This window comes from Syngnathus floridae, chromosome 2 (assembly GCF_059516105.1).
Source record: "Syngnathus floridae isolate MCC-2025c chromosome 2, RoL_Sflo_1.0, whole genome shotgun sequence".
NCBI classification, from domain to species: Eukaryota; Metazoa; Chordata; class Actinopteri; order Syngnathiformes; family Syngnathidae; genus Syngnathus; species Syngnathus floridae.
In genome coordinates, this window is record NC_142414.1 from 19,368,835 (window position 1) to 19,396,004 (window position 27,170).

General features: G+C 41.2%; 1 protein-coding gene across 3 annotated transcripts in view; it reads left to right on the plus strand.

Annotated features, from left to right (window-relative positions):
• plxna2 (plexin A2) overlaps window positions 1-27,170 on the plus strand; it is a 223,704-nt gene that overhangs the window by 185,624 nt on the left and 10,910 nt on the right. For all 3 annotated transcript variants that reach the window (XM_088368793.1, XM_088368794.1, XM_088368792.1), the window contains 15 exons: window positions 196-395; window positions 5,408-5,559; window positions 7,214-7,331; window positions 7,424-7,560; window positions 8,494-8,661; window positions 9,138-9,231; window positions 13,909-14,148; window positions 14,428-14,571; window positions 15,420-15,654; window positions 17,616-17,758; window positions 18,411-18,679; window positions 23,807-23,873; window positions 25,140-25,286; window positions 25,546-25,705; window positions 25,823-25,926. In XM_088368793.1, the coding sequence (XP_088224919.1) occupies window positions 196-395; window positions 5,408-5,559; window positions 7,214-7,331; window positions 7,424-7,560; window positions 8,494-8,661; window positions 9,138-9,231; window positions 13,909-14,148; window positions 14,428-14,571; window positions 15,420-15,654; window positions 17,616-17,758; window positions 18,411-18,679; window positions 23,807-23,873; window positions 25,140-25,286; window positions 25,546-25,705; window positions 25,823-25,926 (2,378 nt within the window). The remainder of the gene's footprint in view (window positions 1-195; window positions 396-5,407; window positions 5,560-7,213; window positions 7,332-7,423; window positions 7,561-8,493; window positions 8,662-9,137; window positions 9,232-13,908; window positions 14,149-14,427; window positions 14,572-15,419; window positions 15,655-17,615; window positions 17,759-18,410; window positions 18,680-23,806; window positions 23,874-25,139; window positions 25,287-25,545; window positions 25,706-25,822; window positions 25,927-27,170) is intronic.

Below are 27,170 nucleotides of genomic sequence, written 5' to 3' on the forward strand. Positions count from 1 at the left end.
TCACTGAAAAGCACAGATGAATGTACTGCTGTGTGAGTGTGGGCTAACAATGCTTCAATACGTCATTATAAAATGAGTGTGCGCTCTTACTGTCACCAAATATTTCAACCCAAGTATAACATTGACCAGGTTTAACAAATGTTGTGTACAATGCATGTGTTTAAATTTTTGTCTCCATTTTTCTGTACTTCTCAGTTCACCTGTACAAGTGCGGCGCCCAGAGGGACAGCTGCGGTGTGTGTCTGAAGGCCAACAGGAAGTTCCAGTGCGGTTGGTGCAGCAGCGAGGGGAAGTGCACCCTGCGTCGACACTGCCCTCCCATCAACCCCTACACCACACGCTGGCTCAACCTGTCCAGCAAAAACGTCAAGTGCACTAACCCACGCATCACTGAGGTCAGCACATTGCATGTTTTAATGCCAAACTGCGTCTGTTGTACTGTGACCCATATATCACTCACCATTTGAGACAATGTGCATATACATGCAGTAATATTGCAAGGACTCATGTGCAAGCAAGATGGGCCACATGTGAGAGGAAAAAATTGGGTCACTTGCACTGTGTTGTCTGACTGCAGACTTAGTTGTTCTAAAGGCTCGGTAAGCATCAATGCTAGCCTATAGCGGCGAGCTGCCTGTTATTAATAAAAGTCTCCATTTGTCTTCATTCTCTTCACAGTTAAACTTTGAGATCCACAAACTTCCAGGAATTTGTCAACTGAAGCAATGTGCTCAATCAATGAGCACATTGCTTCAGTTGACAAATCATTTTCATGAACCCGTGATAAGGTTATGAAATTACTACAAACATGCACCAAAAAGGCCATTTGCCAAAGTATTGCCCCTTTGTAAACTGAGCAGTAAGACAACCAGATTTAAACACAAAACTTAAGTTTAGTTCCAAGCACAGGACTCCAATATGAAATGCGCTGCGAAAATTGCTTACAAAATTGATTTATCATTGCTATCAAAACAAGAATCATTTTAAGGATTGTCATAATTTAAACACCTCAGCTCAAAAATTATATCTGTAAAGTGTTCCCAAACGCCTAATGAACTGGCACGACATAAAAGATCTCTTTTCTTCTCTAAAAAAAAAAAAGTCGTACTATAAGGGGCAGCACCTCAGACTCCCTGTTTTTTTTTCTTTGAGATTCTTAAGACAGGTGCAGAATTTAATGTGCTTTGTCATCTCTCAAGGTTGCCCCAACCCTTTGAAAGTGATTGTCATGACATAAAAACCTAATCAACTTTTCATTACATAACCTAGGTTTTAATTTATTGTTTTCTTCCTCTTCTTCAGTATGTGGATAAAAACACAATGACGCAGTGAAAATGAGTTTCTTTGTATAGTAAAACTTATCACCGTTGAGTTGCTTGGAAATAGCCGTATTGCTTCATCACTAAACTGAGGCACAAAAACAATTTCAAACATGCAGCAACTGGACAGACAAGTGAGAAGCTCGACTGGATCATAACCTTGAATTTTTTTATGTCATTCCCGTAAGTGCATCATGCTTTTGTGAGTGGGTAACTGTGACAGAGAGATCAGGAGGTCCTCCCCTTTAATTATGCTTGCTAGCACAGTAGTGCACTGTGGTTCAACGCAGCCTTTTATCACTATATAGGTTCATTTGGCATTCTCTTACCATGCACCTCAGCCAATTAAGTATTGATGTCGATGACATGGTTAATTAATTTAGTGGATTTACACTAGATTAGACAATAAAGAGAACAAGAACAAAGGCCATTGTGTATCTGTTTATGTTAATGATGAGAACTAAAAACAATAAGGCTTGTATGGCTATAAATATGTAGTCAAGTTACAGATTGTTTCTGAATGAACAGCCAATTGGATTGTCGCCTTGGTAGTAAATCTATTATTAGGTCATTTAGTAAGACAAACATGGGAATTAAGAAAAATGTGTGTCTTTTTTTCACTAATCCAGGCCACGGTTTTAGAATATTCACTCTTTGAGATATTCTGTAACTGAATTAAAATTAGAAAACATCCTTATGTATTTTGAAGGCATAGTGGCATATCATGCACTCTTTTGGCTCTTCCGGCATTTATGAGTAAACCAAACACTTTGCACAGCTCAGCAAAGCAAACCCCCAAGCCCCAATTTCTCCTGCAAATGTGCAGATGTTTGCATGGTTTCAAATTCAATTCAAATTCACCATACGGTTTTGTTAAGCTGTTTTCACAATAGCAGTTTGACCATGAAACAGATGATTTATTTTTCCATTTGTTTTGGACATTGTTGAAAAATGCCCAACAACTGGCGTCCCTGAACAGATTGTGTTAGACGTTCCCTTGCAACAACAGGAATTATGACTAGGCGTAAGAGATAACTCCCCGAATCTTTCACATCCAATGAGACAGTATTGTTTAGCTCAGCAAATTTTGCAAGGGTAGCAGAAGGGACTTTTAATGGTTTGGGAGTAAAGTAACATCTTTCGTCCTACTTTGTCTTCACTTTTGAAATACCTTTATAGCACAAGTTCATTGCTTCAAACAAGTTCCTACCTACTTTTGTCTCTGGCTGTGATTAGAATTTCCTTAAGGGGAAGACATCCCTCTGATGCATTGAATGTATTCATATTTTTGATTCAGATTACATGCACCGAAACCCGGCACACGGAGCTAATTTGTATACATACGAGCACATTAGTAGATGTGCCCACCGCAAGATAGGTCTTTTGAATAATGAATATTTCTATTAAGTGCCACAGCACCTCCCACCATGGGCCATTAATATTAAGGTGATGCAGCGAGTCACATAGGGAAACAAGATCAAATGAAGTTTGATGGGCTTTTGAGGGAAGGCAAACCTGTGACGACTTTTTACATTTTACAGCTACAGCAAAAAGGCGTCCCATCCTTGCACCGAATATCAATATTGCCTCGGGAAAGACAAAATATTCTCACTTCTTCACAAAGTGTTGACAGTACACAACAGGCAGGTGGGACTGTCAGTCACTGGCTGTAAAAAGAAACTCCTCGCTCCTCTTTTTGATTTTGCAAGAGTGGGTGGACTGGAATGGATAGGCTCAGTTCTGCCAAGCGACTCTTGTTACACTGTGAAATCGTACAGTATTCAAATTATTGGCCCTTACTATAGTTATTTTGGCATTAGGTTAACAAACTGCAGGGCTTAGAGGTTTACTATACAACAGAGAACACTTTAAAGATGGAAACCTAGTATCGGTTTATTGGCTTTTTGATCAGTGAGCAGATACGCCTGCAAATTGTACTCTGAATTAATTGAAGTGGACTGTAGGACCTTTGGTTGGGCATTATTGTGTTTCGCTCTAAACATTTTGTTTTTAGTCTCAGCATCACTTCCCCCACCATTAGTTCATCTGAAGCAAACACCCAAGGCTCCTTTTCAGATATTTTGGTACCCCTTCATTTCCTCTGTTGTTCTCTAAAAACCGATTATCCTCTCAAATGTGCCTACTAGCTTTCCTGGAAGTCCCTCTCGCTAAAATTGGACTGCCTTGCTGCTCAGTTGAGGTCATCACATCAATCTTAAATCCTGCTCCGATAGTCGACAAAATCTGCAAAGTATCAAAAGTGGTGGTGGTAAGTGGACAGAGTTCTGACCCCCTAAGCTGGAGCAAGATAAGAGGAAGAAAGGTTCACAGTGAGAGCTGGTTCATACAATGTGCAAGCTGATTGGCCGGTTGCAGGGAATTACCCTATACTGACGGTGTGACGATAAGGCCAGGCAACCGTTCTGCTCCATAAATGGATTACACAGAGAGCGTGATGTGGCCGTACTAGATATGATTTGAAGGGTGGTATGTGAAAAGGTCAAATGAAGGGATGGTCTGTGAGTCTGCAAAGACAATGTCAAAACAGGTCATTGCAATAACTCTAAATATCAGTTGTTCCACTGTACAAAGTATCTTCGCACTGGTGTTTTTTATATTTCTTCTCCTTAGTTGGCCTCAATAAAGGTTCTGTTCTTTCCCACTCATGTTGTTTTGTTTGTATTGCCACCAGGGACTGATTAGAGAAGTTCTACGAAACTCTGTTTTCTACAATTATATCTTTGTCTAACAACTGTCTCAGCAATTGCACATTAACCTTCTTGTTAAATGTTATACGGTTTAATAAACACTGAAGAGATAATAATCTAAGATTAACAGTATTTTTATGTCCAAAAACGATCACCCGCTTCATACAGCAAACAATTTAGGCTGCAAACTAGCTCAGCCGCAATCCATTCAAGTGGTGCATCCGATTAGGCTATCATTGCTTCAAGATTTGGCAATTTCAAAAATCATAACCTCCTTGATGCAAACGTCAGATTAGATAGATGAAATTGTTTACGATAAAACTAATGCATTATGACAGGCATGCCTAATACCACTCAACTTCCACCACCACTGTCTCTACTTTTTACTCTCTTCTGGGACTAGGATTTTTTTTTTCCCTTCTCCCTTTTGCTTATGTAACTATCTTCTAAGCCGACTCAAATAGCAGTCATTTCTTGACATGGATATATTTAGCCATTATGCCAACATGCCTAAACAGTACTGAAAGATTTAGATGTACTCAGACCCCTTAGGCTTCGCAGTGACACACTTACTTTACATCCAGAGCAATTAATGTCCACGGGATCTAGATTACAATGCCGGTGTCCCACAGGGACATCGCAATCCCGCAGTGAGTCCAGGTGGGAGGGTTCTCAAATGTAACACTCTACAACATAATGTTGGTTTTCTTGTTGGTACTTAGCTTGCATGGCAGGTAGTTGCGTATTGATTGTTTTGTTTCTCTAGCATCTCTACTCTACTGCCGGACAACTCTGTCTTATCACCAGTGAAGCATGGTAGTGTCAGCATCATGATTCTGGACCGTTTTGCTTTCTTAATTTCAGTCACATCCGCAGTTATGAGATTGCTTGCACTCTTCCCATTATCTCGGTTATTATTGTCTAGGAAAGATTTGTTTTAAAAAGTTCAGTCGTACCATTTATAGCTCACATTAATGGTGGGAAAAGTTTCAACATGATTTACCTTGGTCTCATTTTCTTACATCCCAAAAACCTCTCATTTGAACAAGGGTGTGGAAACTTTTTATAGCCACTGGATTTTATGTTACATCTGCCAGCACGACTTATTCTGAAAGCCCTGGGCAGATTGGATTGAAATGAGAGTATACACAGCCTGAAATCTTATTGGACTGAAACAAATCTAAGATACACAAACTGAAAGTAGTGCAGATCGGAGAAACACCTCAGAACAAAGACAGACAATACAGCTTCATGGAAGACATTTTAGGAATTTAGGTTGTATACTTGTGGTCAAGCTGGCCTTGACGTCTCACAACGATTAACTGATATGATCATCATGATTTGTCAACCCTAATTGTGGCTGCCTTCTGCCCTGTAAAGGTGACCCCAGTAGCCGGTCCCCCCGAAGGAGGCACGCGGGTGACCATCCATGGCACCAACCTGGGTCTGGCCTTCTCAGACGTGGTGGAAAACGTGGAGGTGGCGGGAGTAAGGTGTGCTCCTGTGCAGGATGGCTACATTATTGCTGAACAGTAAGTCCTTTTGGTTACACTGGAACATTGGTATCTCATTTTGTTCAAAACATTCTTAGACGTATATATGTTCAGCGCATAAACACTTATGGACTTTTTAAAATTGACCTGACACGCATACTTTACATAGCTTGATTTGTACCGTCCCAAAACCCTTTGACTCTGGCATCCCTGCTGCCCTATGTTCAGTTCAGTAACACTCCATGAAATGAAGCTTAAGTTTGTTTCATGAACCAGTTGTTGTTTTTTGTCTCCTTTAAATGGCACTGTTGGTTTGAATCAAGGTGTTTAAAAAATGGCAAGTCAGTGTGCTTTCACAGAGTGCCACCAAGATGAGTTAAAAAAAAATAATACAACTACTTTCTGAAGCAAATTTGAAGCTTCATTTTCCCTACCTACAATAAATAAATAAGGCTGTACTTCAAAGACGCACATATTTTTCTCTATAGCGTGAGTAATAAATTATGTAACCCAACCTTCATTAGATTCAATCACAACACCCCAATCTAATTACATTTCCCACAACTACATAGAAACACAGAGTTAAGCTTTCATCCCTGCTCAACATCAAGTTGAAGAATAGGAGAACATGCACATGTATGCAGGCTATCACAGTCGAGGGTCTCCACGGGCCTTTAACCCCAATAGTTAACTTGACCTACTTCTTCCCCAAGAAACAGAATAGTCTCTGTTCACATCAGGGACCCTATATTCGAGTTCATCAGAATTTGTATGGGCGGATATATGACTAAAATACATGAAATACACATAGTTGCAAAACCACCACAAATGTCCCGCTTGGTTTGAAGCAAACAACTTTCTAGTTGATAGCACACTAATCCATGGACACTCCTCTCCACTGAAAGGAAAATGACAACCTAAAATAAAATAAAAACAGTGTGCTGTACTAATTTGCAGTCAAAATGAGATTTTATGAAGATGTGAACTGAACATGTGAGCTTTGCCTTCAATATCATGTCCTTACTTAAATTTTTGTCGTTTTTCGTCGTCAGACTTCCTGTGATGAACTCAATATCAATATCATGTGTCTGTTTCACTGCTGCTGTCAAGAATATCATCAAGGAAACATTTCCATTCCACTTTTTGACCATCAAAAAGGCAAAATTACCCTTTTTAGAAAAAAATAATTGCGAGGCTTGTCATCTCGGAACCATCAGACGTGTACACTGTTCGACACATTTGTATGCTGACAAATTATTTTATCATAAGATACTTCCTCATTTTTAAAAGCTTAACGAGAACCTAATTATTTTTGACTGACAGAGAATAGTCAGAGTAATATTAATTTAGGACTATGTTCAGTATCATGGCTGGAGTTTTTGGTGGCCTACAACTGAACTGTACAATAACGAAAGCCATTTAAAATATATTGCATGCCTTAATTAATTGTTTAGGAGAAATATTAGGAAGAGTGTCAGAAAGATGCAGTACGATCATTTACCACTAAAACTATGTAACATAGTCAAAGGTATACCTCATTGAGGATAATGTCCATAGTGGCCATTATTTAGTGGATGGTTGGTGTAGATAACTTAAATCAACTTCCAATTGATCATATTGATGAATTTTTACTTGAATTATCTCCTTTATTTATTTATATGAATATTTGATATAGGGTGTTTCGTATTTACAGAATTGTGTGCGAAATGGATGCCGCCCCGCCAGACAGTCAACCCGGTCCAGTCCAGCTTTGTGTCGGGGAGTGCAGACCTGAACTCAGAGCTCGATCTAATCAATTCTACTCCTTTGTGGTACACTTTACTGCTATAAAATACAACCAGCCAGCCATCATTGAACCGTTTTCCCAACTGGTCAACCAATCTCAATATTTTGTATTTTGTAGACGCCCACAATCACCGGTTTGTCACCCAGCAGAGGTCCAGAATCTGGCGGTACCAAAGTCACAATCATCGGAGAAAACCTCGGTGCTGGCAGCAATGTCACCGTTCAGTTTGGAAATCAAACGTGCGAGTTCTTCAGGTGAGAACCAATGCCGTATTCAAAATCATGGGAAAAAGATGAACCCCACAAATCTCAAAATGAAAAAAGTTATGTCTTGATGTTTAGGCTCAGCATGACACCAGACAAACCCTTCTGCAACACCCTGAATTCACCTCACTCATATCCCAAACTCAGGCTGACATCTGGAACAATCCACAAGACTGACTTATTTAAAGTGGTTACTCGACGATGCCTTTTTCATCCCCATTGGGGATGCTTTAAGTCCAATGTGTCTTTTAGATTTTCCACTTTGAGTTCCTGCTGTGTGGGGCTGGATCACACCAAGCGAGACACTTGCTAGCTCCATTTTGTTGTCTATATGGTTGTGAGTGACCCCAAGGCATTCATATTCATGGAGGTATACATCAACAGTCAGTTCACTGACACGGTCCGTTATGGCTTTCTTTTTGGCATCTTGGTACTTCCTTTCTACCATGAGTTTTACAGCCTGTCAGGTAGGCAGAACATGCTGCACTATGTAGGGTCAAGTGTTTGAACAAAGGCTCTGAAATCTTTGTCCTATACCACACTCCAGTAAATGGCTGAGCATAAGATGTGATTGTTGCGTTGTCTAATTTTTGTCAACCTTTTAAAGGAATTGTCGATCCGATACATGTCGTTTTATTTGACCTTCCCAGAGTCGTCAGGGGTCTCAGATTTATCGCGTTCACCTGGTGACTGGAGGTTGGTCGGCAAATGTTTGCAAATGTGCAAATAGTGCATCAGAATTGGTGGAGTGTAGCCTCATCTGTAGGTTACTGCCCAAATACTTCTTGGCATCTCTCAACTCGACCCATATCACAATACGGCCACCAGCAAGCTGAGCAGAGGGGGCAGTACCATTTGGTCTATCTACCAATGCTTTCTATACATTGCAATAATGTCAATAATTTTTGTTCTTTATACTTGCAGTCGAACTATGACGGAGATTGTTTGCTGCTCCGCACCGTCTTTGTCTGGGATCAGCCTGGTCCGGATCAGCGTGAGCGTGGACCGCTCCCAAATCAGGGAGAGTCTCACCTTCGAGTATATCGAGGATCCTACTGTGGTGCGCATTGAACCTGACTGGAGCATTGCCAGGTAAAAAAACAAAAAAACACCCCTGACCTGTGGGTTGTGCTACATAAAACGGCAATACATTCATTCACATTCTCATCAACACAATCGTGTGAAGAGCTTCGCCGCCAAAAAAGCAGGCGTAAGTCAATACTGCACTTTCAATTACTTCTCTTTCAATTAGTTTGGATGTGATGGAGCTGCCGCAGCAGACAGTCCACGGACAGTCTCTCATTGAATGCAATCGTGAGATGCACTACTAATTAAGAAGAGACGAATCAGATTGTGTTCGTAATTGAATTTAGTAGAAAATCTTGCAAAAAGTCATGCAAGCTATTTCACAGGGGAAGTTTTATTTTAATAAAATCTCGTAAAAAAACTGACCTCTGCCAAGTGAACAAGTGAGGTACAATCAAGTCCCAAATGAACACTTTCAACAAATTTCAACTTGACCTAATTTGCTCTGCCAGATGTACATCTCCACTTTTGTTTTTCCTCAGTGGCCACACCCCCTTGATGGTGACCGGCACCAACCTGGATGTGGTCCAAGAGCCCAGGATTCGGATCAAGTATGCTGGCAAAGAGTCAGTCAATGTAAGTGTCATTGTGCATGATTAGGGTCAAGGGGACCTCTAATGGCTTTCAATGGAAGATTAAGCACTGCAGGAAGTCGCTGGTCAGCATAAAGACACCCCATATAATCAAAATCCCAGCATTGGGAAATCTTTACAAATTACATTTGAGCCTCTGTCTTGATGGCGTTTTTTTAAATAAAGAGGCTGGGATTTGTTCCTAGTGGTCTCTAGACAAAGAAAAGGAGGTTGCACGGCCGTGTTAAAATGAAGAATGATATCATGTAGAGTGGTGGCGCCCGTTTACATAGAGAACAATAGATTCAATCTGCCGCAGCATCATACCCAATTTAGTACATGTGCCATGAATTAAATATTCGTGGATAGTTTATTTTTTTGGTCGGTAGGTAAGTAGGTAGCCAGATAGGTAGGTAGGTAGATGGATAGATTGGGTAGATTGATTGGATGGAAAGTTTCCAAAAATTGTGAGTCGCATTAACAGATGGTGAAAATGCACCTTTAATATGTATGTAGTGGTACAAATATTGTCTAGTAGATAGTTAGTCTAGCAATTATTTAAAAATGCAGACAACTTAAGTCTTCATTTTACAGCATCTCAGAAAAAAAACTTCCCTCATCTGTAGTCCTGCTTGGAACTGCTGACTGCGGTCTAAAATTAGCCTCGTGTGTTGCTCGTTTTAGAGCACAACTCTGCCTTGAATCTTTATTCCAGCAATGTGTACCCGCATGAGGACACAGTTTCCGTTAAAGACCTTTGTGAGATATGAAGGCTGTGGACATTACAAGTGTGCTGTTTTATATTCGCAATGGCGCATAAACACTTGGCCTGTTAAAATGCGATTGACTCGTTTTGGTGTCGGCATTGCTCGGCCTTGAAAGAGATTTGTTCATCTCTTCCCGCTCGCAAAAGCTGCAAGCCGCACTGTCTTGATCGCACACAAGGAGAATGAATTTCTATTAAACGCTAAGCTAACCGCTAGACATATTTCATACCCCTCTCGTTGTTGATGGAGGCCGGCCGATGTCTCCCGTGAGTAATCCACCAGCATCTGTCTGTCAGGTGGCCTCAAATGATAACCTGTTGGCTGAATGACCTCCTTGCATCCCTCTCCCTGGCATCACCTCCATTCAAGCACCAAGAGAAAAAAAAAGGCTTTGTCAGAGCTTTGTATCATTCGTCACAATTTAGATTCAAGTTTAAATGGTTCACCTTCAAAGATTGTATTTGCCACATTGAAGTTTCTGAGCTGATCAAAGGTTTCAGCAGAGGTTGCTATTGAATCCTATCAGTGCCCAGCTCCTCAAGAGAAAGCATTGGCCATCAACCATAATGGATACTCAATACTTGCACATTATATGTTCTTATTGATGTTCTGTTGTGCGATGAATGCTCTGCCATACATCTCCGCGCTATCAACGATTGGTTCATTCAATCACGGCGGCCTCTCAAGTGTCAGACTGCAGCACTACTTACGTGTACTGATGGGGCATTTATGTTGTAGTTTATTGTATCATCGGAAAGAATGATGCTTGGAACAGCCAAGAAGATGTGCTTTATTTAACATGTCTACTTTTTGAATTTCATTCACCAGCATGGAGTTTTGCGTTGTGCTTCAGCTCGCGTTTAAATCAGCAGTCCGGGGATGTGTTCGCAGAGAGAGACGAAACAAAATATATTTCATTCATCACCAGAGTCGGAAAATAAATCATTTTTAAAATCAAGAATATTCACCTATGCCTCTGTAGTCATGTCAAAATCTTGCTTGACGTAAAAACGGTCTGAGATTGTTATTTTGGGTTCAGCCGTCTTGGATGACTGTATTGTCTTTGGCCGTCTTTTTGGGTACTGTCATTGGAAAGCCTTTTTGTCAGTCGTTATACACAACATCAGCGACCAATCATTCATGTCGTGTGTGTGTGTGGCTTTGGAAGTGGGATGGCAACAGATTTGATGATCAACATTAAAAAAAAAAAAAAATTGGTGATGCATGTTAATGTCTTTCTCCCCTTTTTATCAAACTGGAGTTTAAAAAGAAATTAACTGAATAGAGTATTCTTGTGTACATTGTTGGTCTCCCTGGTGAGTAAATCGACGGCTGCTCCCGTGCATTGCCAACTTTGCAGTACTCAACTCAGCGCTAAATGACTAACACCCCTGTGACAAACAACAATTAGGACATCTCATTTCATGACCATCCTTGAAGCTGTATTTGTTTTTCATCATTTAATTCAAGAAGATCTTATTTGAGCTTGTATGTGGAAGATGTAGTGACTGTCTCCAGCTATTTATTTTTGTGTATTTACTTCTCTGGGTTAGAAGCCCAACGATTTTCTCAACACGTAATTTCATAGCGGAATAACAGTTTATGTTCATTCATGCACTTGGACTCAGTGCTGAGATGGCTCCAATTTCTAACGTTGACTCGTTTGAAATCATGCTGACGACTTGACTCTCTAACCTCTAGCCTGATGAACACGTTGGCTTGTGTACCACACACAAGCTCGTGTGGATACAAAATTTGGGTTTGATGCCAGTTTGGCTTGGCAGGAAAACAGTGTAGGAGTAGCACAGCACAGGGCCAGCCATCTCTTGAATGCTAGCCTCCGGATGACCCCTAACCTCCATCCCACACACATCTCTTCGAGGCCGTATCCTCGTCCTTTCTCACACGTACCTCGGCCAGAGTCCATTTTGGTAGTTTGTTAGGCAGTACTAAGACACTACACTAGATCCATAATATATGCAGCCAAAGGCATTCGAGAATGTTGCTGGCTGCTTCACTTTGAGAGTGTAGACCAACGAGGCCAGAAGTCCAATTTTTTTCTTGAACAGTTGACCTCATTCCACATTATCAACATGTGAAGCTTCCCTCTCTGCATGGCCTTAAGGAATGTGTTGTGCAGTCAGTATTTGGCAAGACGCAGATGGAGCTGTAGATACGGAGCCGGGCCCTTTTGACAAACTACCTTGTTGGAATCTGGAAGCTGTGCAGTGCCGTGTTTTGTTGCAAGGAGTAAAAAGAACATCCAATGCTAATATTCCAAGGCATGCAGCGTTTTGTCAGTATGATGATTGATAGTCCCGGCCTACAGCCAAACAGCACATTTGCTTATCAAATCTTTCAATGGTTCATTCACCCATCACGTTATACTTGCTTGTCACTTTGGATTCCAACTTCCATAGCCCAAAAAAAAATGATTGCAGCTGTTTTTGGTCCTGTCAGGGTTCAGCATGTGACACGATAAGAGAAAGGAGGGTAAAATACGGACTTTTGTCATTTCTGACAGTTTAATGTTACAGACAGTCATCTCGACTGCGGACTTTTAAACTGCCACTTGCTTGTCAAAGGCTCGCTACTGCAGAACGACAGAACCTTTGGAAAGGGTTTTCCTACATATTACATACGTATCTACAAGAAAAGGTGAGCTTACATTCACAAAAACAATGTCATGGCATTGTTGGAAGATAGCACAGAGGATCCAGTTTGATTGTTCTGATGTCATCCATGAATTAGTCATGGCCCCTTAGTGGCGTAATAGCAAGGGATCTGAAGATGCTATGCAAAGTATAAACCAGCGTTATGGTCCTTTTTGTGTTTTGTCACCATTTGTGCTATGTGACATTTCCTAGCAATCACAATTTCAAGGACGATAGGGTTGGAAAACGGCAGGTTGAGATCTTTCTGTGTACCTTCATGAGACGAAAACAATAATGCAATCATAAAATGGCTCAGACATTATTATGTATAATTGTAGTCCATGTCTCAGTTGGCTTCCCTGGTAGTCTACACGCAAAGACAACGCCTGCTCTCGAGAACACAACTTGTACGATGTTGACCGCACACAACTCCGAATCTATCTCCCTGACTGGCTGTGTCACCACGCACACCCTCTTACACACTCTCACACACGCACACACACACCCCCAGAGCAGGTAGGAGGCGCGGTATTTGCTTGCATTCAGGAGCTTTGGTGATATTTGCCTCTAATTAAGTTTCTTCCCCAGAGAGGAGGAGCAGCTCGGGAATGAAAGCAGATAAAAAACCTCTGTGAGCGGAGTCGCTGCTCGGCAATCAATCCTCGCCTCCCAAACACTCACTCCCTCCCCTCCCTCCCCATCCTCCCCCTTTCTAGAGCTGAGCCAGCGAGGATAGATGGAATACAGCTCTCTCATCTGGGCAAACTGGAGAGAAGTAATAAAAGAGCCATAGCTCAGCCTCAGTCTCTAGCTGAGAAGGCAGAGGAGGAGCTCCTCCATGCTTTGTGCCTGATATTTTTCACTTGAGCACCAGCGGCTATTTTTATTTTTCATCTCACGGAGGTTTACCGAACAATAGAGATTGATTTAACGATCGAGAGTTGATTCTTTATATGCCAAATAACGCTGGTCTCGCTGTGTTTTCCTCGATGATTCCAAAGACAGATTATCTAATTACATTGCAATAATGTGCTTCTTTTGGTTTTATATTTGCTTAAATAATGGCAGGGACCTACTCAAGTCCAGAAAATAACTAAAAAAGACACCAAACACCATGCATGTAAGAAGATGCTGTTTTATTACATGTTACTATTTCCTAGTGGCATTACCTGTAATTATTTTCTAGAGGAGCAAAATGAAATGGCCAATTTGAAGTGCATTATATGCTATTTTCAGATTTGCCTCTGTTGTCCTCTACAGGTGTGTAAAGGGTTGAACGCGACCAGCATGAGCTGCTCAGCTCCTTCCCTGGTGGAAGATTACCATCCAGGCTTGGATACTGTGAAACACGCTGACGAATTTGGCTTCATCTTCAACAACGTGCAGGCGCTGCTGGTTTATAACAACACCAACCTCCTCTATTACCCGAATCCTTATTTTGAACCTCTCAGCACCAACGGGGTCCTAGAACAAAAGCCGGGATCGCCCATCATTCTCAAGGTCTGCACATTATCCAGATCCCCGTGTTCAGTTTTCGCTAGTGGTGGTGGGCAAGTTGATTTCATGCTAATGAAGTAATTTACTCCAATTATTGTCATGGGTTCAAATTTGAACCTGACCTTCTGTGGTCACTGTTTTATAATAATTTCACACAAGCATCTCATTGACAGAAGGTGTGTGGCACATGATTAGTTTTTTGACAGGCTTTTGAAATCATATTTTACTTGAAAGTGTTTTGACGTGGCACATCTTAATTGCAAAGTCCTCGTGTCCCCACAGGGCAAAAACCTGCTCCCTCCAGCCTCTGGAGGAGTGAAGCTTAACTACACAGTGCTGATTGGAGAGACCCCCTGCTCTGTGACCGTGTCCGAGAGCCAGCTGCTGTGTGAGCCGCCCAACTTCACTGGACAATACAAAGTCATGGTCAGTGCGGAGCCACAGCTACTTAGTATCCAACTGTCTTTTTTTCCATCTGTCCCTACATAGGGGATTTTATCTTCATTATAATTTCAAACTCCATTATTCATGCACTCATCATTGCTCATTCAGCCGAGGGAAAGGGGTTAAAGGGAGAGTGAGTCTGAGTGCGTTCTGAGCCGCCAAAAGGTTCTGTAATCCACTGCAAGAATTTGTAATTGCTTGCTAGCATTTGAGTGCTTGCCTTCATTGTGTATGCAGCCGTGTGTGTTTGTACCACACACAGCATTTCGGAGGCCGAGTGCAGACCTTGTGTTCATTTTCACCGTTAGTGTCCTGCGCTGATCTTTAGGGATATTTTTCAAAGAACCTTGTTTGGCAAGTGTCCAAATTTACTCCAAGGCCACAAGTCAACGTGAGCCATAAACTCTCCTAGTCACTCAGATGATAAATGAAGATTAAAAAAGTATCAATTTGATTGATTTGACAGTAGATTGGTTTGAGAATACATGCACTAAAGTAGTCCAATTGATGGATGGATGGATGGATGGATGGATGGATGGATGGATGGATGGATGGATGGATGGATGGATGGATGGATGGATGGATGGATGGATGGATGGATGGATGGATGGATGGATGGATGGATGGATGGATGGATGGATGGATGGATGGATGGATGGATGGATGGATGGATGGATGGATGGATGGATGGATGGATGGATGGATGGATGGATGGATGGATTGACGCATGGCCAGCTAAGGTCAGTAGGTAACTTCTTAGATCTCCATCTTCAGTGTCTCGGTATTGCAGTTTTGACGAAAGATGAAAAATGACAGGCGTTCTTTCGCAGGTTCAAGTCGGCGGCCTCCACGTCTCACCTGGCGCCGTGCACATCATGTCCGACAGTCTGCTGACCCTTCCGGCCATCGTCAGCATCGCTGCCGGAGGGGGCCTCCTCCTCATCATTGTCATTCTCGTCCTGATTGCCTACAAGCGAAAGTCGCGTGAAAACGACCTCACGCTCAAACGCCTACAGATGCAAATGGACAACCTGGAGTCACGAGTCGCCCTGGAGTGTAAAGAAGGTCAGTAGACCAGGGGTGGAGTTCACCATCTGGGTTTATGAACGAGCAGTACAGTTCAGTTTACATAATGTTGCTGATATGCAAGAGCCACATGTCAAGAAGAAAGTTGTCCTCCAGCTCCCTTACCTGCTGCATTCACACAAACCATGCTCGAAATAAAAACTAGTGATGGAAAAGTGAAGCATCATGAACCAGTTGTATTTTTTGACTCCTCTACATGGCACGCTCTGATCAACATTGAGCTGAAAGCACATTCACACTCAAATTCTTGAACCCTTTTATTTAAACCAACACTGTTGATAACAGTGACATTTAGAGGAGTCAAAGATACAACTAGTTTGTGAAGCAAATTTGAAGCTTTGTTTTCTATTAACATGAACTATCAGGATTTAATCTTTGAAAAAGAACGGCTTGCTGGAGACATGACTTTTGCTCACAATGTGAATTTGTGAAATCTGTCCTAGTTCTTATGTAGCTGTGTTTGTGTGTGTTTTATAGAAAGAAAATCATACTGTGTGTTTTGAATAATGCGGTAACACAGTAGTTGAATCTGAGCCAGCGTGTTATACAGTCAACCATTGTGACCCATGGTCTTGTTAGACAGTCTCAACTCTATTAAAGACACAATATAATTGGAATATTCATCGATATCCATAAAAGCATACACCACATTTCATTTTTGTAAAGTTTTTAAAAATAATGTATTTCTTTTCTTGCCATGCCTTGCCTAGTACATTTATCGAGTTTGCTTCACCTCAGTACAATTTGATCACGCTTGTGGTGTGACATCACAGCAGCAAGACAGCGTGTAACACAATGAATCGAATTCAAAAGATAAATGTGACAGTATAATAGTGCATATGCATGCTATTTTTATTTCAACACAGAAGTGACATTAATCAAGACACAGCCATACACGACAGATGATACGGGGGGCATTTACATGGAATTGTAAACCTTTTGGGATGTTCATCTACTGAAGCATTACTGCGTAGGTGTCTAACTCTAGGCCCAGGGGCCAGATATGTCCCTGTGAAGCCTATATTGTATATAATATGAGTCGTTCATACATTTGCATTGACGGCCATAAAGGCCTACCAAAGGAAACTATGACTGCAATGCGGGCCATGACAAAAATGAGTTTGACACCCCTGCTTTACTGCATAGTCTTTAGTAAGTTATGAGTTTTGAAGACACGTGAAGTTAATATTTCACAAAAAAAATTCACAAACGTAAATCATCCTATTACCGGAGTGAGGTAGTTAATTCTGGCCCATGTTAACTTGATTTTCTTATGGAATCTTCCTCCTTGAATGTTGTACTAAAATATCACAAAGGTTTTTGAATGGATACATTAATGAGCGATTCAACAGTGTTGGAAATGCACAAGATGAATATTTTCATCATTAAAAGTTGCAGTAGTTTTGCCTGCAGCCTGGATTTAGATGGGCACCCTAGCTGCAGGGAATTGGAAGGGGGATGACGATATGAAGGACTGCCGCTGCTCCCGTGATAGCTTTCGGACGGGGGAAAATGAAGGGGGTCTCCCCAAGGGCGGCAAAGCTGAGACGTGGGGGGAGGGGGGTGGGGTGGCGCTAGCGAACTGGAGACAGAAGTCTGGATGGAGCCAATTAGCCGACACTCACCTGCAGCCTCACGCTGAGATGATCCACACACTGCTGGGGCCAATTTACTGTCTCCTCGATAAAAAATTGGGGGAGAATGGGAGGTGTAGTCAAGGAGGGGGGTGGTACTGTGTTTTTCGCTAAAGCTCAAATGTGAAATATTGAGTTTCTCTGAAGTGAAGACTACCTTGGGCTTTAACTTCATCATAGTGGTAGTGAACACTGTGAAGATAAGAGTGATTCGCATATTCTGTGCTCAGGGATTAGAGCGTACTTTTTTCTTGCATTCCCCCTAACTGCCGTCCCTTTCTTTTTCTCCACTTTTTTAACAAAAAGCATTTGCCGAGCTGCAGACTGACATCAATGAGCTCACCAGTGATCTAGACAGAGCTGGCATTCCACATTTGGACTACAGGACCTACGCCATGAGGGTGCTCTTTCCCGGTATTGAGGATCATCCTGTCCTCAGAGAACTGGAGGTAACAACCAGGACACAAAATGAAATGAGGGCGGTGGAAGTGTCTTTTTCACGCCACACATGTCACTTTCAAGAGAAGAATAAAGGGTAGCATCATGCTGCTTATCCTCTCTGCCCCCTCCCAATCTGAAATTTGACTCCTTAGAAGCAGAGCATAACACAGAAGAGTCTTCCCGTCATAACAAACAACCACATATTTAGTGAGTGACTCAAAATCAATCAAAGGTTCGGTGAAAACACTTTTGCGGAGGTTTTTAGTTAAGCGTAGTTTCAGTGTGTCCTTATTCAAGAGTTTTCTTTTCCAAACAAAATTTCGTCACTGAGATCATCTTACTTGTGCAAGTTCTTTGACATTTGGCTGCTGGATAAGGGCGCCGTACTCTTTCATAGGCACTGGTCAATAATTGATTAAGAACTTCTCAGTTACTCACCATGAGCACCATGAGGGGGCTGTCTGCCTGCATGGAATGAAACTGGAGTCGGTTTGGTGCCTCGGGACAAAAAAAAACCTCAAGGTTAGGTTTGAAGGAGAAGGGCTGAAGACAAAGTATCGGTTCCATCATTCCCAATAATAGTGGCTACCGGTATTTTGTATAATTCTGGTAAAATGTGGCGCCATGTCGGACATTACACTCCTCTCTCTTTCTCTTTAGGTGTCAGGAAATGGCCAGCAGAATGTGGAGAAGGCCCTGAAGCTCTTTGGTCAACTCATCAACAACAAAGTCTTCCTTCTCACCTTCATACGAACTCTGGAGATGCAGCGCTCCTTCTCAATGAGGGACCGCGGCAACGTGGCGTCGCTCATCATGACGGCCTTACAGGGACGCCTGGAGTACGCTACGGATGTCCTCAAGCACCTTCTTTCCGACCTCATCGACCGCAACCTGGAGAGCAAGAACCACCCCAAGCTGCTGCTACGCAGGTAGGCCACCATGCTTGAGCTTCACCAATCTGATCAGGTCTGTCAAATCTCTTTGTACAATTTAGTTACTGTACAGTTGTTGTTTGAGCGGGCTTGGAAACAGCCCAACCCTGTGGTAGGCAAAGTTCTTGACGCCCAGTGAAAATGCATCCGGAAAAAATTTGGTTCCATTTTTTTTTTTTATAGTGTGGCACTCAGTCAGCTTTCCCTCCCTCAAGTCGTTAGCGTACGCTGAACAAAACGTTGCACGTGCGTTGCAGCGGCAGAAAACATTGAATTGGTCCGCATAATTGCGCATTCGGTCTTGTGCTGTGGCCTCGCTCTCAATGTCAGCTTCACTTATTCTCCAGGATTCAGCTCCTTATGAAACATTCACAACTTGACTTCTCAGCCCACCCCGCACCCCTACTCCACTTCAAGTCTCCAATGCACATTGTTTTGTGGAGGAAGCGATGCGTTTGTTAAAACTTTAAACACCTATGAGGTCCTTACCTCTTTGTGCCATCAGCGCTTTGCACCCCTGAAGCTTCTCAAATGTGTCTGATGCAAAAAGTGTGGATGGAAACATGTACATTCGAGTACGTCTTTGGATGTAGTTTACGTAACAATGAGCTGGAAGAGAAAGTTAAATTGACAACAAACAAAAACATTTGAATGTTTTTCCTTTGAGTGGCTGTTTTTTTTCAAACTATTTTTCTAATAGCAAATAACAGAAATACATAAATTCAGTTCGACTATCCAACTGTCATTATCTCAAAATATTTTATTCTTCTCAATAATGGCTGGACACTGTAGTTTCAGTGCTTTCAGACATATTTCCCATCTACTTTCAGTTACAAGCAGTGATTTTGCCCAGATGAGCTATGGCGAAGCAGCTGGTTTGCTTTCAAGCGCCTTCTTCATTCTGATGTTAATGCTCCTTAAGCGTCTCTATTTGAAAAGGCCACATTGACAGTCGGCTAAATAAACAGGGGAGAAGAAGAAAGGGGTGTAAAAGACACATGGTGACAAGTGGACCTGGATTAAGCTGTTATTTCACATGACAGCGGGGCCTCACACCATCTCTCCGTTTTTATGATTGGCTCATATTAGGAGCACAGCAGTTCGTAATCCTTGCCCGCTGCCTGGAAGGCCTTTTAGAAATTTTTTTTTTCCTTTTTTATTTTCCTCTCCGGTTTCTAAAGATTCCCGCGGATTAGCGATTAGACATGGCTGAGTGCTGCTTGTCCTCGTCGTCACCACTGGCTCAAACACTCATACGGCAATAGTTCAAATCCAGTGATGGTCCTTGATTGTGTTTTTGTCAAGCGTCTTACCTCAATTTTTCTATAATACAATGGTGGCTAGTTGATGTGACACTGTTTGCTGCTTTTAACCTACATGTGTAAATTGTGTTTTTTGTTAGGAATCCAAATCAATAAGGGTCTTGTTTTGCAAAGAAGAAGCCATTTAAGGTTGCAATTTTTAAACAGAGCTCTTGAAAAATATACTGGGTACGTCTTGCACTATTGTAACTCTTCTAGATTCTTCTTAGTAGTATACTGTATTTCTATGCAATCAAACCTACCAACTTGAATAGACATCGCCCATAATATCCACTGTAGTTAAGAAAACTAGTGAAATAATTTGTGGACCACCATAAAACCTTTATGTATGATATTGGTATTGTTGTGAGATACATTTTAAACGGGATAGAAAATAAAATTAAATTCTTTAAAATATTTTGGGCTATGCGTCCCTTCTAGTCTAAAGTTAAACAGCACCTAAGGTCTCATGTAACCATCAATCACAGTTTACCTATTTTCTGGGTTTGATCATGTGATATGTTCGCAAGCAAATACTGTTTTTACAGCAGCATATTCTCAAATTTAATTGAGCTCAGCACACACTGAGTTATGTTTATAGTTTATCTGTGTCTTCCACACATGTTTGGAGAGATGTAACTAGATGTGTACTTTAGTTCAGGGCATTTCACTAGCTTAGTATTGGAGAACGCGATTGCCTATGAATTATTTGTAAGACACACATGCAAGGAAGCACCTCCAGGTCATTCTGCCCACTTCTTCATTCATTGTGTGGCTCAGGACACATTGGAGCTGAAGTAAAGAAAAGCTGTGCTCTCAGCATTCAGGTCACATATTCCGCTTAGCCTTAAAAAAATAAAAATAAAAACAGAAATGTTGATACTAAAAAGGATTTGACAAAAAAAAAGAGAGATGGAAAATAAAGTCCTGGCAAGAAGGGAATTGTTCTTGAAAGACAAACAATTCATTTGGCAACTGAGCCTAAACAGACATTTGATGTGCAAAACAGGAAAGATTTCCTTTGTCTATTAGCGATAATACCACACAATCACTTGCCTCTATACATCAACACACCTTGTGGCAGATTCTGCTCACGCACACAAGATTATCTCTTGATAGTATTTGCTCATTTGTGAGTGCTTAATTGCTCATGCGTTATCTGCTCTTTAATAGAATAGGTGAGTTTACGCGCTGCTTTAATAGAGCCGTCACTGCGGACGTGCATTTTCAGCTTTGGGATAGTTGTTAGGGTTGAAGTGATTAAACAAATATGTTTTTGTTTTTTACAGCTTATAATGACCAAAATGGCTGCCCTATTTGTACCCAATCCAAAGTGCTTGAGGTATGAGGGCTAAAAAGTGAAATCCATAAACGTTGGGCAGCACTGTAATTTCCACTTTCATGACTTTATTTGTTTCCAGTACGTCCCCAGCAGAATTATTTTTGCTCTTATTACTATGGTTGCATGGGAAGAACATTCCGGGATAGAAAATTCCACCCTGAGTAATTTTGAAGTTTTGCTCTGCATAATGTTATTTTAATGGAATCACAGAACACTGCTTCAATCACCCAGAGTCCTTTAAATCTTGCATCTTTTTTCTCCTCAGCATTTTTGTAATGAGGTTTCCCGCCCATGCAGAGCATAGGAGTACAATGTTATTAATTGCAAGAGCATTGTTTCATTAGTTTCACTGAGGGAGTACCCCCACACACACACCCCCATTACCTCACTGCACCCGAGCTGCCATTAGGAGAGACAGCAAAATGGGCAAGACAACTCTTCAGTGCTGTGTTGGATAATGAAATCCGGATGTTCTTTAATGAAAGTCAATTAATGGGAAGAAGAGGATGAGGAGAAGGTGAAGAACAAAGTGAGTTTCCCCCTCGTCCCCGACATTTAAAAGTAAAGATACAGTCTTAAGGAGTCGACAAAGCCCCCGCGCAAAAGCCTTTATTTGACTTCCGTCTTTGGGACTTGCTGAGCTTATTAAAATGCTTAATGGGTTCCATTAACATCCAGCACGTTCATGGCTCATGCTCGTCGGCAAGGGGACTATGAGAGGGGGATATGAGGAGTGCGGGTGGGCAAGGGGATGTGAGGGGACATGGTGGTGGTGGAGATTTCTTGAGGAATTTAAGAAAAAACAAATAGAATTATACCAACATGAGAGAATCTAAAACTAGCAAGGTAAAGACCACAATAAGAAAAAAAATTAAAATCAAATATGACAAGAAAATAATCGAGCCAGTAGTATTGTTTTTTTGATTAATTCAGTGTAATTCAAACAAGGGTTAAGGTCATGTTAGGATTAGGTTTGGGGTTGGAGCCCGGCCTAGGGTTAAGGTTACAAGGGTTGATTTACGTAGGTGTTAGAAATATGAATATTGGCTAAGTGTTGTAGTAGGGGTTCAAACAAATGTCAGATTTTCAACCAAGAGTTAGGGTTTTGAAATAGCGTCTTAAAGTAAAGTTTGTTGAAGGGTTTAAAACTACGTTTATGGTTTTAAGCTAAGGTTGGGCTTTCAAAGTAGGGTTTTAAATAAAAGTGAAGGTTTCAAACTTGGTTAAGTTTTAGGAGCTAAGGGTTAGAGGGTAGGAATATGGGGTTAGGGTTAGTGTTATTTGTTAAGTAGGATTACAAACTAAAGTCATGTTTTCAAACTAGGGTTAGGGTTTTGAAATAAGGGTTTAAACATGGGTTTGGGTTTCGTAAAAGGGTTTAAAACTAGGTTTAAATTTTCAAATTAGGATTAAGGTTTCAATGTAGGGTTTTAAATTAAAGTTAGGGTTTCAAACTAGGGTTAAGTGCTAGAGGTTAGTGTTAGGAATTAGTGTTAGAAGGGGTAAAGTTAGGGGTAAGAGGTTATGGGTTAGGATTAGATTCATTGGTTAAGTGTCGTAATACGGTTTCAAACTAAAGTCGTGTTTTCAAACAAGGGTTAGAGTTTCGAAATAAGGGTTTAAACTAGGGCTTGGGTTTTGTAGAAGGGTTTAAAACAAGGTTTAGGTTTCAAACTAGGATTAGGATTTTAATCTAGTGTTAATGTTTGGGTTTAGGGGCTAGCATTTGGGGTTAGTTATTAGTGTTTTAGACAGGGTAAGGGTTTTAGTCATTGGGTAAATGTTATTGTAGGGTTTTAAACTAGAATCTACAATGAACCCAACATGAATTTTTTGGGGATTTATCAATAAACCAGAATATCTACTGAATTTACAACAGCCTTCCTGCGAGGCAGCCCTGCTGGCTGTATCTTTCACCGAGGAGCCTAATCACACCTTTCCCATTCCCATAAATAAGTGTGACGTCTGGAAGAAACCAGTGTAAAGGGTCATTTTACCATTTTCACGCCCAATTAAACAACAACAGGCCCGTGTCCCGGAGGGGGCGGGCTTGGTGAGTGTCAGGGGGCCGTAAGGGAAAGGACGGTAGTTGCGCGAATACGAGGGCGGAAATGACAGAACATTTTGGCAGCGGTCAGCTGTCACCTGGCTGTGACTGCACTTGCCCCTCAACAGCTGAGGCTTGTCACAGCTGTGATCCCTCACTGCGCTCAACCATGCATATGTTCACACACACCTGCACACACACACACACACACACACACACACACACTCACACACAGAAACACACACACACTGATGCCCTCCCTGGTTTCTTTCAGCCCCTACATGCACAGAACTTGCAGGAAGTTCACAAGGAACAACAGGAAGCCGCCCTAAGGCTCCAGCACTACCTTACCATGAATTATGGATTGCTTTTCTTTTGAAAAAGTTCTGACCAGCTCTGCTCTGTTGTTTTGGTGCCATTTGTTATCATTGCAGAACGGAGTCGGTTGCAGAGAAGATGCTCACTAACTGGTTCGCCTTCCTTCTGCACAGGTTCCTGAAGGTCAGTTTGGATGACGCTCACACACACACACACGCACACACACACACACAGGCTAAATTAAAAGATATGAGAATGGCAATTATACATCAGTGCCAATTTGCAGTACTAGTGGGCTGCGTCAGACTGTCCTACTTTTGAAATATTTTTGTTTTATTAACATTTTATGCAATTTATTTTGATAAATTACAACAATATATCATTTTAGGTCCTATGTAATTTTAATTTAATACATATAAAATATTTAATGTTATGAGATTTTGCAGTGCTGGATTTAATTTTTCCTTTTTAATTGGCTGGAAGAAATCGGTCATTCTGTTCATCATGGGGTGCAATTTGACAACTTTGAGGTTTCAGAAGTCCTTACATTTTGATTGAAGGTATTTTGATGGAAATTGTGATAATTTTTGTTTGTTTTCTTCTGTCACACTATTCATTCATTCATTCATTCATTCATTCATTCATAAATAATAATTTCAAGTCTGTGAATGCAGCTGTAACAAAAAAGTATTTTATTTGTAAACATTGCAGTTGAAATTGTTTTAACTTAAAAGCCCTGTAAAGTGAAAAGAAATGTTTTCTAAATTAGACAAGCCAAATATGTTAAACTTGAATATTTAAAAGAAATTCACAGTTGTACAAAGTCAAGCCATTATTATTGAACCTTGACTATATTTCAACAATCCAAATGTCCAAATTGTAGTTTACTTTATTTATACATTACTGAGTGCCTTTTTTGCACTCAACAATTGCAACATGTATTTAAGAAAAACTAATACTGAAACTAATAATAAACTAAAATGAAGCATTTTTAATAGGAAACTAATAAATCTGCTCTTAAAACAAATGAAAACTATCTGAATTTAAAAAGTTAAAACAAAATTAAAGCTAATTATCTAAAACCATTTAGAGCCGCTTCACGCCTGGCTGTTACATCAGATTTTTTTTTTCTTCCCCACTTTACGTTCACGTTTTTCCTCTGTGACGTGTATGTACTCACAGTGAGGTACGCGATTGGACTAGCCAAAGGGAAGATGCATTTTCGGTGCAGCCATTGCTATCTAGCTAACTGTATGTCACAACTGCGCCAGAGAACTACTGATGCAAACAAAAGTGCTCAAGGTCTTATCGAGTTGAAAGAGTGAATTGCACAATTCAGACATTTCTCAGTCTGTGCATTTTTTCATCATGTATCTAGTAACATCATGTTTATAGAAATAAATTCCTTTTCCAGGGTCTTTCAAGTGAACCATATATGTGCATTTGCAGGAGTGCGCTGGCGAACCTCTCTTCATGCTCTACTGCGCCATCAAGCAGCAGATGGAGAAAGGACCCATAGACGCCATCACTGGCGAGGCGCGCTACTCTCTGAGCGAGGACAAGCTGATCCGCCAGCAGATTGAGTACAAAACACTGGTAGGTCAAAACACATAGCGCGCTTCTTTATGCCTCTGTGGGCCATGTCACCGATGCACAGACATTTTTTTTTTCATACGATACATTTTGGCTTTTTTGTCCACATAATGAAATGCTATAGCAAAGGCCAACTCTTTCTACTGGAAACTGTTATAGGTTGTTAACTGTAAATCATTTTTTAGAAAACAAATTGAATTCACCATCTGAACTTTGCCTTAATTGGTCTTCACCATTTAAATATTTTTACCTCCTGATTCAGATCCTCAACTGTGTGAACCCGGACAACGAGAACAGTCCAGAGATCCCGGTAAAAGTACTGAACTGCGATACCATCACCCAAGTGAAAGAGAAGATCCTGGATGCCGTCTACAAGAACATGCCTTACTCTCAGCGGCCGCGAGCAGTCGACATGGATCTTGGTATGATTCCCACACATCATCCCTATCGTAATTTAGTGTGCGGCCTTGTTCTCTGTGTGATTAGCAACACGAAAACATGCTTGACTCGAAGGCAAATGGTGTCTGTTGTGTCATCAGAGTGGCGCCAGGGACGGATGGCTCGCGTGGTGCTGCAGGACGAAGACATCACCACCAAGATAGAAAGTGACTGGAAGCGACTGAACACGCTCTTGCACTACCAGGTCAGTGCTAGCTCTGGTAGCACAATATTCTCTCTTGCAGAACCTTCAGCTCTCCGCTGCTCATTCCACTAAAACATCCCCATTTGAAAAAAGACACAAGTCGATGCATCTATACAGTTCTTTAATGCCATTTCACACATGGAAACAAGTCCCTTCGCTGATTTTAGCTGAAGTGGCATCGATAACTCCAACATCCACCCGCCCATGTTTTTTTTAAGACAAACCTTTCCACAAATACTCTTGAATTGTGTCCAAATTGACTCGTATGTGCAGCAGTAGTTGTAATTATTACATGGTCATGACATGAGAAATGTCTAGTGTCCATTTGCCGTGTTTTATTTTTTCTTTCAACCACGGTAAAACCAGCAGTGTTGAATGAGCTTTCTTCATTCTCCCTCTGGATGGTTCCCTGCAGAGCTTTAATCCTTGATGAAGCCCTGCAGCTTTATTGTTTCCACAGCATAATAGCCCCTGTGTTGTGCTCTTCTTTTATTTATTGCGTTCGCCCCATTGGTTCGAAAGGACCGGCCGTTAATGCTGTACTGGTTGCTATGCGTTTGTATCATCCCTGCATGGCGACAGCTCAACTGATTTTAGCAAGGAGCATAATGAAGCAAAGTGCTAAAAAAATAGGTATGTTTTAAAAGCAACTTGGGGACACAGAATAAGTACCATTTTGAGTATTTGCTAACGCTCTCCCTCTCCCCAAACTGAGGTATTAAAATTCATATCGCACCATCCTGGGAAGCCCCCCTACCTCCTTCCTCCCGCTGGCTATTGGTTTAAATAACCTGGATTTGCACACCTTCCCAGATGCTTCACACCCACAGTAAAAGCATAAATGCATATATTTGCATTGAGCTCAAAATCTTAGTGAACTGCGTTGAACTGTACATGCTCATGGACAAACAGTCATGGCTTGTGGGATTTTACAATTGTCAGTCTAACCTACATTCATTTTATATTAGGTTCATATAGTTTAACATACAGATGAGAGTGCATTTTCCCACTACGAGATCATTATTTTGAAAAAACATATTCCAACAAATCTCTTTATCAATTAAACATCAAGTTATTTGTTTAATGAAAAAAAAAATGGAAGAAAAGCACTGAAAAGCTGAGGCCTGAGGGTTTGAGCTATCTTAACTTTCAAATGCACAAATCAAGTGTGACAAATAGTTATTTTAGAGAAATATGAAGGACTTTTGAAAACAGCGTATCGACTGTCTGTAAAGCAGATAAGA